Here is an 11,160-nt window from a genome sequence, read left to right as displayed (position 1 = left end):
GAGAGAAAGCCATAGCCAAATATGAATTTGATTTATCTGGAGCATATGTTCTGAGTCCATGCTCATCAAAGCAACTCTCTGATCAGCATTTGGTTTCCTGAATGGGTCTTTCTCTAGCTGGAGGGGGCTGATTCTCAACCAAGGGTCCATGGACACCTAAGTGTTTCATAGGTTGGCTGCAGACCATCTACTACCAAAACTGTACATTAAATTTGTTTGTGTGTATACTGTTGTTGTTGTTGTTTAGTCACTCAGTCGTGTCTGACTCTTTGCGACGCCATGGACTGTAGCCCTCCAGGCTCCTCTGTCCACGGGATTTCCCAGGCAAGAATACTGGAGTGGGTGCCATTTCCTTCTCCAGGGGATCTTCCCAACTCAGGGATTGAACTCGAGTCTTCTGCTTTGGCAGGCGGATTTTTTACCACTGAGCCACCAGGGAAGCCCCATGTATACTGTGGCAGGGCCTAAAAAGAGGCAGTAAGTCCTTGTGGGACTCACAAAAAAGAGCAAAAATTCCACTCACCATGCCAAGGAGACCATTCTATTTTACATTAGTTACTGTTTCCATGACAAAAGTGTTATTTCAGATTTCTACAACTCTCCTCAGTCTAGTTAATATGAATTCGTGTGCTGAGAAATGGGTGAGCTCTTGGTGTGATTTGGAAAAAAAAAAAAAGCCAGGTTTCTGAGGCCACTAAACTACCCTGTTACACATTGAGGCCTCTTGGGCAGTAATCAGTCTTCCCTTGGGCACATCTAAATATCCCAGGCCAGTTAAGAATATCTTTCTTAATTTAAATTTACATACTCTGTCTTCCAGAGACAGGCCAGAAGAACCTAGTGAGGATAAAAACAGAGGCAGCAGATGCAATACAACAATATAATTTATGGCAGGGAATTCCCTGGCAGTCCAGTCGGTAGGACTCTGCTCTCACAACCAAGGGTCTGGATTCCTTCTCAGGGAACTAGGAACCCACAAGCTTCACGACATGGCCAAAAAAAAAAAAAAGAATTTCATAACACTTTCATTATAATATTCTCTCCCTACTTGAGTATCAACAATCATGAAGACTCATACACTTTCTAAGAAACACATAAAAAGATGATCAATTATCTACCTGTATCTATATATATGGGCTTCTCTGGTGGCTCAGTGGTAAAAGAATCTGCCTGCCAATGCAGAAGACGCAGGTTCTATCCCTGGGTCAGGAAGATCCCCTGGAGAAGGAAATGGCAACCACTCCAGTATGCTTGCCTGGAGAATCCCATGGACAGAGGGGCCAAGCAGGATACAATCCATGGGGTCACAAAAGAGTCACACATGACTTAGTGACTAAACAACAACACAACAAATACATATATGGATCCAGAAGGTTCACTGTAGTTATTAATTGAATAGATCTTTATGGAGCATTTGCTATAGCCCAGCCTCCTGTGCAAGACGTTAAGGATAAAGAGTAGGACCCAGCTTTTGAGGAATTCATTGCCTACTAGGAAAAGATGGTGAACCAATAATTAAACAAGCTGTGCTATAATACAGTACCACAAGATATTATGGGAAAACAGAAGACATACTTCTAACTCAGATATGAAGAGTTTGGGAGGAGGGCGGGGGTGGTGCAGCATGGGAGACAGGAAAACCCTCCAAGCAGCACAGCTTACCGAAGTGACCGCCTTCACTTGGCCAGTGGTGACCGGAGTTGCCACACCACTGTCTGTAATCACAAACTGACCTGGGGGAAGTGTCATCATTTGAATCTCCGATGCTGAAAAACAGAAAAGAGCCACAGTTCGGTGGTCTCAGATTTCAATACAAGTGGTAGAAACAAGTATCTCACCAGTGACCACTTTCCCCACTGAGTCATTTTCCATGGGTTTGCTTGCTCCCAGAGTCTTATGTTGATGTAATTAGATAATACAAGGAGACAATTCATTATTTTGAAAACTGGTAAATTAAGGAGATGAGCCAAGTATTTAAAGCATCTATCCTGCCGTTCCCGTGCAAATTGTACCCCACAATAACCTGATAGTTAATATACAAGTGTTTTCATTATGGAAGTTTCCTAGCAATAAGTGTATAAAGGATGATAGAATCAAGGGACTTCCCTAGTGGTCCAGTGGCTAAGACTCTGCTCTCCCAATTCAGGGGGCCCGGGTTCGATCCCTGGTCAGGGGACAAGGTCCCATATGACGCAATTAAAAGATCCCGCGTGCTGCAGCTAAGACCCGGTGCAGCCAAGTACATAAATGTTTATTAAAAAAAGAAGAAGAGTATGATAGCATCAGAACACCACAACTCTGCAGTGCCTAATGAAATGGCGGAGTAAAGGAAACAGACAAGCGTCATGTGCCTCCTGATGGAGGTATATATCAACAGCTATGGAGTGTCTGAGGGGAAAAAAACCAGAACTTGATCTGATCAAGCCTCTAGATTTAACTACCCATCTATAGGAAATAAAAGAGACAGGGGAAAGCATCTTAAATGACAATACAGGGATATCAACAGCAAAATCCGGAAGGTAGGGAACACAAGTGACCCAGTTCCTTCAACATGTTAACTGCAACTTAGGATTAAGAAAGAGAACACATATACTAAATGAAACTCAACAGACATGATCGATGGCAATGTATGGCCCTTATTTGGAACCCAGTTTGAAAAACCAACTGTTAAAAAAAAACATTTAAGAGACAGTCACAGAAATATGAACCCCGGATATTTGACGGTATTACACAATTACTGTAATTTATTTGTAGGTGTGATCATGACACGAGAGTTGTGTTTTTTTGTTTTTACTGCCTTTGATTTTAGAGATAGATACTAACATATTTATGGGTGAAATGATACGGATTATATTGTACAGTTGGAGAACGAGGAGAGAATGACAGCGGGTACATACCAAACAAGACTGCCCGTGAGCTGTTACGTGCTGAAGCTGGATAACTGGTACAGAGGAGTTCATTACTGTTCTATTTATGTGTGTGTATATTTGTGTTTATATATATGCTTTGGGGGGGTTTTTCCCCCCACACTGCACACCTTGTGTGATCTTAGTTCCCCAATCAGGGATCGAACCCACACCCTTCACAGTGAAAGCGCCGAGTCCGAACCACTGGACTGCCAGGGAATTCCCTATTTTTTGTATATTTTAAACTTTTTTTGCAAATAAGAAATTTCAGATCATTTCACCAGGTTAGAATGCTAGTTCTTAGTAGGACTACCATGATGGTAGGCATCATTCCACATTCTTCTCACCGGAATGAGACTGAGTGTAAATGTCAGTCTATTTACCAGGACTACTGGGATTCATCATGAGGAGGAATCCTTCCCTGACACACTAGGCTCAGCTCTCATTGTGACCACCAGTATTTAAGAGAACAGATGGTAAAGATAACTAAACAGTAGTGTTTGAGCCTGTCTCCACACCAAATCTACGTAACACAGCCTAAGATCAATCACAGCAGAGATGGACCCAAAAACAAAATCAGTAGTAAGACAGAGACCAACACAGCCCCTGTTTTCCTAGTTCCTGCTATGGAGCTCTTAACTGTTACTATTCCTGTTTCTTCCATGTCCTCGGTGATAAAGGTCTCATACTTTTCAGCTAACGCCCAAACCTGTTGTCCCCACCAAGATTTCTACTTGTTCTGACCTTTGGCAGCCAGCCCAACTGCTTCTGGTAACACTAACCTCAGGGTTTTGAAATCAGCTACTCATATATCTGTCTCCACCTGATGCACTGGAAAAGACCCTGATGCTGGGAAAGATTGAGGGTAGGAAGAGAAGGGGACGACAGAGGTGAGATGGTTGAATGGCATCACCGACTCAATGGACATGAGTTTGAGCAAATTCCAGGAGTTGGTGATGGACAGGGAAGCCTGACATGCTGCAGTCCATGGGGTCGCAAAGAGTCGGACACGACTGAGTGACTGAATAACAATGAGATAACAGTTTCTTTGAGCCCAAGACTATCTGGTGAGGAGAAGCAGCACAGTGTGCTGGTTTAGAGTGTAAACTCTGCACCCAAGCTGCCTGGGTCCTAGTCCTCTGTTTAGTAGCTGTGTTCCTTGGATGAGTTACTCTGTGTCCAAACTGCCTTATCTATTAAATGCAAGTACTGATAACTTATCTAGGAGGCTGCTGTGAATATTAGATGTGATATAGATTCAGTTTAGAATCTTTCCTGGCACACAGTAAGAGCTTAATGAAACTTGGTTAGCATGATTATTGTGTGGTGTTACATGTATGAAAGTCAGCATTCATCTTTTGTACGAACAGGGTCTCACACAGTGATTGATATATACACATTCAATAAACACGGCTAGAAGAGATAAATCATGACCTCAAATCCTAAATGCAGCTACTGTACTACTTAAACCACCTGCCTACACTTGCTCCAGCAATATTCCTGACTTCTTAGAAAAATGTCATTTCGGGGTGGCCCTGACATCAGACGCTGGCTGAATAGTGAAACTCATCGAAGTACAAGCTCCACAGAGTGTAGAAAATGGCTAATGAACCTTTAACCCAGAAAATCGATGATAAAGCCGATGAAATTCCATCCTGTAGCTGCAGGTTCCCCACCTGCACCCTGGAGTGCCAGCCTTACTTACAGTAGCCACGGAAGGAATTCCAGGTGTTGGGGAGGTACGTGTGCTGGACCGTGGAGCCCTGGGGAGGCTGCTGGAGGGCCTGGCCCTGTGAGGAGCTACCTGCCACGTGCGAGGGGCTGAGCCCCTGCTGAGACTGTTGTGGGGAGGGACTCAGCGGCTGCCCAGCCACCTGGAGAGAAAGAGAGTGGGATGCGTGAACTGTCAACCAGTTGCTGAAGAAAATAAATCATGCTCATGGGAATTGTAACAATGAATGCAGAACTGTTAAAATAGTAAATTTTATTCTTGACTGCACCATATTGCATGTGGAATCTTAGTTCCCCGACCTGGGATTGAACTCATGCCTCCTGCAGTGGAAGCGCGGAGTCTTAACCACTGGACCACCAGGGATGTCCCTAAAATTAGACCTATTTTAAATAAGAACAGAATTAATGAAAAGCAATCATAACTATGAAATCCTAATTACCTTCCAAAGGATGATTATCTACAAGGGTATCCAAAGACTTAATTGTTAGAAAAGTAAATGAATGGAAATATAATTATCTTCATTGCATAGGTTTAAAAAAAAACCTAAGAAGCTCAGTGACTTTCCTGTGTCACAAAGCTAACCTGTAACACAAACTGAAGTTGAACCCAGAAGTCGGAATCTCCACTTCCGTGCACTAGATACCCCCCAGTTAGTGGAGATAAACACAGGGACCCATTCTGTCTACAGGATAAACTCCATCCCACCCCCCCACCACCGCTGTCTGCCACTCAAGGTGTCCACACTTCAGTTCCAAACCACCTTCCTGGCCTTGTTTCCAAGCATGATTTCCTGTCACTAACATACCACATCACAATTTATAGACACACCACAATTTCCCACGTCTGTGTCTGTCTTGCTCATCCCCCCATGTCTTTCTCACAATGAGAGCATATTCAGATCATACAGCCTCCCCCAGTTGCTATGTCAAAATCATACCCTCCTCCGAGACCTAACTCAAACACCACTTCTACCTGATTTTCCTTGATTCCCTGCTAAGCACCATCTTTCCCTCCACTGAGCTCCCATAACCTAATGACACATCCACGTTGTCCTCAGACGTGGGCAAGAGGCACCCTGCAGGGATGTTGGCCGGCCCTTCTCACGTGAGGCCTCCTGGACCTTGGAAATGGCCCTGTATCCACTTCCAAGACCCACACAAGTCTCTCCTCTGAGCATGGCCTCCCGCAGGGGTCCTGTCTCCTGCACAGGGCTCCTCTAACTGTATTCAGGCACCTGAGACCAACGGGGTGGCCTGGATTGCCAAGTGCAGGGGTGTGGATGGAGCTGAGACACGTGGGCTGAGGTGTCCACATGGTACAGAGGCCCCATGAGTGCAAGATGGAGCCTGGATGAGAAGGGGGCAGCAGGCAGCCCCTGCTTCCCACAGGAAGATAGAACAGCCAGCTCATCCTGACAAGGGACTCTGAGGAGCCTGTCCGGGCCCTCCAGCCTCCGGTTCCTTTGAGAAACTCAGAAGCATGATGTTAGTAGGCCTGAGAAACTCATGGCCCTTTGTGGATAGAGGCTGCCTGTCTTGGGCTGGGACAATTCACCAGAAACCTTACACTAGAAGGAGGGGAGGGGCAATCAGACAGCAAGCAGCAGAGACACCCCCCCCAAAAAAAATAAATAGGAGGGCAGAGAAAGTGCATGTTTATCCTATGGATTTCCACAGCAGTTGGAGACAGGAAAAGAGAGATACAAAAGAGGAAGCAGTTGGAGAACACAAAAAAGGGCTTCCCTGATGGCTCAGTGGTAAAGAATCTACCTGCCAAGGCAGGAGACGTGGGTTCGATCCCTGGGTTGGGTAGATCCCCTGGAGGAGGGCATGGCAACCCACTACTGGAGAATCCCATGGACCGAGGAGCCTGATGGGCTACAGTCCACGGGGTTGCAAAGAGTCGGACACAACTTAACAACGACAACAATCCTTTTCCCTACTTCCTCCCACCTCTACCTGGCCACTGCCAGTGCCAGCCATGTGTTTGGCAGAAAAACACATTTAATTTTTTTTTTAATTGTTTTTTTTTAATTTCATTTTTACTGTTTTCCAGTACACTATTTTAGTATAACAGCTAATTTTGCACGTCTATAAATATTATCCCACTGCATTGTGGATACATTTAATTTTTAATTAGCACTATCCACCTTATTTAATATCCATGGTTGCTGCTGCTGCTGCTGCTAAGTCTCTTCAGTCGTGTCCGACTCTGTGCGACACCATAGACGGCAGCCCACCAGGCTCCGCCGTCCCTGGGATTCTCTAGGTAAGAACACTGGAGTGGGTTGCCATTTCCTTCTCCAATGCATGAAAGGGAAAAGTGAAAGTGAAGTCGCTCAGTCGTGTCTGACTCTTAGCGACCCCATGGACTGCAGCCTACCAGGCTCCTCCGTCCATGGGATTTTCCAGGCAAGAGTACTGGAGTGGGGTGCCATTGCCTTCTCCAATATCCATGGTTACTTTATGTATATTTTCCAATGTGATCATTATGAAAGTACCTACGTCAAGCAGGAAGATAGAACATATTTATTTAATGGTTGGTGGGTTTGAGTGAAACCTTTAACCACTCAGGGTGATGACGTGCGGCCTTCATGTGCGCTCTTGTCCTGGCCCCTGTGAATGTCAGGAGAGAGTCTAGGGGCATCCTTCATGGTTCAGGTACCTTCCTTCATGCCCTGTTTGCTGTGCGCATGTGTTACATCCCTACCACACTCTAAGCTACTTGAGGGCAAAATCTAGAAAAGTTTCTTGAAAAAGTAAGAATTTAATAAATATTTTGCAGGCGGATGTAGCTCTGCTTTTGGAGAAGGAAATGGCAACCCACTCCAGTGTTCTGCTTTCTCAACGAAGGCCTCTATCACACAAACACAGTCATCCTTCACAATGTCACTGCTCCAAAATTACAGAAACAACCCCGCTCTTGCCGACCATCATCCAGCCACCGAGAACAGGAGATCTCCAGGAGATCAGAAGTCAGGCTCCATCCAGACAGGGGAGGCTGAGCACTCAATGTTGTGTCCCTAATGAAGGCATGCTCAGTCACTCAGGGGATCCTGCCGACCCAGGGATGGAACCTGGATCTCCTGCACTGGCAAGCGGATTCTTTACCAGTGAGCCACTGGAGGCAAAGATGACTCTTTAAAGGCCCCCCAAATAAAGATATCACTCCCACAGTCAAGGAGACTAGGTCTGAGATAACATCTCTCCGCTCTTAGTACGTCTTCAGAGTCCCTGAGGCCACGTTATCCTAGGACTAGTCCCTGGAGCAGGGGCCAGCGTACCTGGGATGTGGACACAGCAGGGGCAGGGGGCTCGGTGACCTGGATGTGCTGCACCTGGATGGCATGCTGTGTGTAGGTCTGAGGGTCGTGGAGCTGGGCGACATCCACCGTGGACTGCTGGGACTGGTGTGGGGAAGTGGCCTGTGGGAGGAGAAACCCAGACCCATGCTGAGTACAGTTCAGGGAAAGCCTTCCAGAGAGAAGTTGCAGCTGAAACCATGTCCCCCAGAAGAGATGGGACTGCAGAGTCAGGGCTCAGTCACAAGAGCCCATACTGAAGCCAAGCTGGCAAACATCAGAGGAAGAGACAGCCTTAAAAATTATGCTTGCTAGCCTAGATGTCCATCGGCAAACGGATAAGGAAGTTGTGGTACATATGCACAATGAAAAACTACTCAGCTATAAAAAAGCACACATTTGAGTCAGTTCTAATGAGGTGGATGAAACTGGAGTCTATTATACAGAGTGAAGTAAGTCAGAAAGAGAAATACCAATACAGTATATTAACACATATATATGGAATTTAGAAAGATGCTAATAACAATCCTATATGCAAGGCAGCAAAAGAGACACAGATGTAAAGAACCGACTTTTGGACTATGTGGGAGAAGGTCAGAGTGGGGTGATTTGAGAGAATCGAACTGAAACATGTATATTACCATATGTAAAGTAGATGATCAGTGCAAGTTTGATGCATGAAGGAGGGCACTCAAAGCCGGTGCTCTGGGACAACCCAGAGGGGTGGGGTGGGGAGGGAGGTGGGAGGGGAGTTCAGGATACAGGGACACATTTGCATCCATGGTTGATTTATGTCGATGTATGGCAAAAATCACCACAATATTGTAAAGTAATTATACCCCAATTAAAATAAATTAATTTAAAAAATTATACTTACTAACCATGAAACAGTAATGTGATTTAATACTGGAAGGGAAATGAGGGAATATAACTCCTAATAAGAAGCTGAATGAGAAGCTCTCAGGAATCAAAAATCTTTTCCCTTAAATTTCAATTAAATGTAATGGCCTACCCTTTATCAGCTAAAAGAGATCAAAGTAGAGAAGCTGCTTTTGGCTTGTCACTCTTGATCATAAGAACAGTGGTTCCTAACCTTATTTGTAGCACAGACATCTGTGAACATGTGGCCAAAGTAGAGACACTTTTTCCAAAATAATGTACATATGTATTATAATTTACAGACAACTTCAGATATTCAAAGATTCTTCCAAAGCCTAAAATTAGTTACAGTACTGTATATTAAAAAAAGAACCCTCCTATAAAAAAAATAAAGGACAGTCAATGACAACTTCCAATTTCCTGCTTTCATACTAGTTTTAAATCTTCAGAGTCCATTTATTTCAAAGCAAAATGTTTGTTCATGTGTGTCTTGAGTACAATTTCTCAGCATAATTAAGTGAAACAGTCGTTTGGAGAGGATTTTTTCCTTTTAGCTCCTGAATTAGTAAGAATGAGCTACTAATTACCTTGCAGAAGGGAAATTATACCTCACTACTAATAAGGTACTGATACTCAAAATTCATTATTATTCCTTATAAACTCCCACTGATAGACATCATTCAATGCCCAGGTAGGGGCTGATCAAACAAGCTCTTCAACAAGTAGTCAACCTGGATGCCCAGGGTAAGGGTTCAGAAGAGGCTCACACTGTCCTGCAGTAGGGCAGGATAATGGTACACACTGCAGCTGAAAATCTCTAGACACTATTGACAGAAATTCTTTACACCACTGAGTCTACAGCCATCAACAGCAGGGGCTATACAAAGGCCTTCGACTCCAAGCTGACAGGCACAGTGATGTAGGGCGCAGCTCCAGCTCTGAGCATAGGGTGCTTTAGGGGACCCCTGCTGCCCTACTGACTGACGGCAATACGGTCTTCACGAAGGTAAAGAGAAATAAACGCGAGACAGTACCGGGGCCACCTGTACCACTTGAAGCTGTATGTGCTGAGGCTGCTGCAGGCCGGAAGCAGACTGCGACACAGGAATGTACTGGATTCTCTGGTAGTCCCCTTGCGGTGTTCGGTAATCCGTCGTTAAGGTCTGGGACAGCTCTGTCATCGCCTGGGTTAGCAGGTCTGTCGTCTAGAAAAATGACGAGAAGCACATTGCTGATAACACTGCTGGTTGGAGCTATTCCAGTGCTCTGAAATCCTGCAAAAATTTGGTTTGTCTTGGGACTTCCCTGGTCCAGTGTTAAGACTCTGGGCTCCCCATGCAAGGGGGCATGGGGTCGATCCCTGGTTGGAGACCTAAGATCCCACATACCACACAGCACAACTAAAAACAAAAAATTTCTTCAGTTTGTCTTACTGGTGGATCAGGGGACTACAGATAAGCCTTAAGCACAGATAGAGAAAAAAATCCAAAGTTAAGAAGATGTTGGGGGACTTCCCTGGTGGTCAGGTTGCTAGGACTCTGAGCTTCCAATGCAGGGGGCCTGTGTTTGATATCCTGTCAGGGAACAACAGCTCTCACGTGCCACACCTAAGGGTTTACATGTTGCAGCTAAAAGATCCTGTGTGTGTTTGGCAGAAACCAACACAACAATGTAAAGCAATTATCCTTCAATTACAAATAAATAAATTTAGAAAAAGATCCTGTGTGGTACAACTAGGATCTGGTGCAGCCAAATAGATAAATATTAAAAAAAGAAAAAAAACAAGGTGCTGGAAGATGACCTCTCTATCTCAGTCTGTCAGTGTGAGGCCAGGGAGTTACCCCAGAGGTTCTGAGAGTCTTGTGATGAACAGGCAGCACTGAGGATTTCCTGCTATTCCTTTCACAGAGAGCTTTGGGAAGCACCGACTGGGAGACCCAGGCGTAAACATCATGCCTTGCATGGGACACTGAAGGGTGGTGGGCTACATCTCCAGCCAATTAAATGCCAAGAGACACGTGGCCTTGGCACGGGAGCTGTGACAGGCAGGAAGGATAGGAGAGGTACTTTCCGCTCACACTCACCACCACGGTCTCTCCAGTGGCACTGTCGGTAGTTAGGACGGCTGGCGCTGCACTGATCACAGCTGTGGTCAGAGGTGTGTGTATGGTGTTGGGGAGCTGGGCGTACTCTGGGTGCTTCTTTCGAATATGTTGTACCATCTTGGTCTGAAAAATGGCAAAAACCAAGAATAATTACTAAAATTGGTTATTTTTGAGCTTTCCCAAATGCAAACCCTCCAATGGTTCCTAAAGTCTTTCATGTTATGCTTTTCTTTAAAA

General features: G+C 45.1%; 1 protein-coding gene across 7 annotated transcripts in view; it reads right to left on the bottom strand.

Annotated features, from left to right (window-relative positions):
* The window catches only part of PRDM10 (PR/SET domain 10), a 147,173-nt gene that overhangs the window by 3,734 nt on the left and 132,279 nt on the right, over positions 1–11,160 (bottom strand). For 4 of the 7 annotated variants that reach the window (XM_081534045.1, XM_081534044.1, XM_081534047.1 and 1 more), the window contains 5 exons: positions 10,903–11,046; positions 9,853–10,023; positions 7,922–8,062; positions 4,612–4,780; positions 1,663–1,766 (listed from right to left, as the gene is read on the bottom strand). In XM_081534045.1, coding sequence (XP_081390171.1) covers positions 1,663–1,766; positions 4,612–4,780; positions 7,922–8,062; positions 9,853–10,023; positions 10,903–11,046 — 729 coding nt within the window. The remainder of the gene's footprint in view (positions 1–1,662; positions 1,767–4,611; positions 4,781–7,921; positions 8,063–9,852; positions 10,024–10,902; positions 11,047–11,160) is intronic. The other 3 variants (XM_081534046.1, XM_081534049.1, XM_081534051.1) reach the window with 1 other exon arrangement.

This window comes from Giraffa tippelskirchi, chromosome 10 (genome assembly GCF_054371585.1).
Source record: "Giraffa tippelskirchi isolate mGirTip1 chromosome 10, T2T-mGirTip1v1.2.pri, whole genome shotgun sequence".
Lineage (NCBI taxonomy): Eukaryota > Metazoa > Chordata > Mammalia > Artiodactyla > Giraffidae > Giraffa > Giraffa tippelskirchi.
The sequence above is the reverse complement of the archived record's forward strand: the minus strand, read 5'-3'. Positions and strand labels throughout refer to the sequence as shown.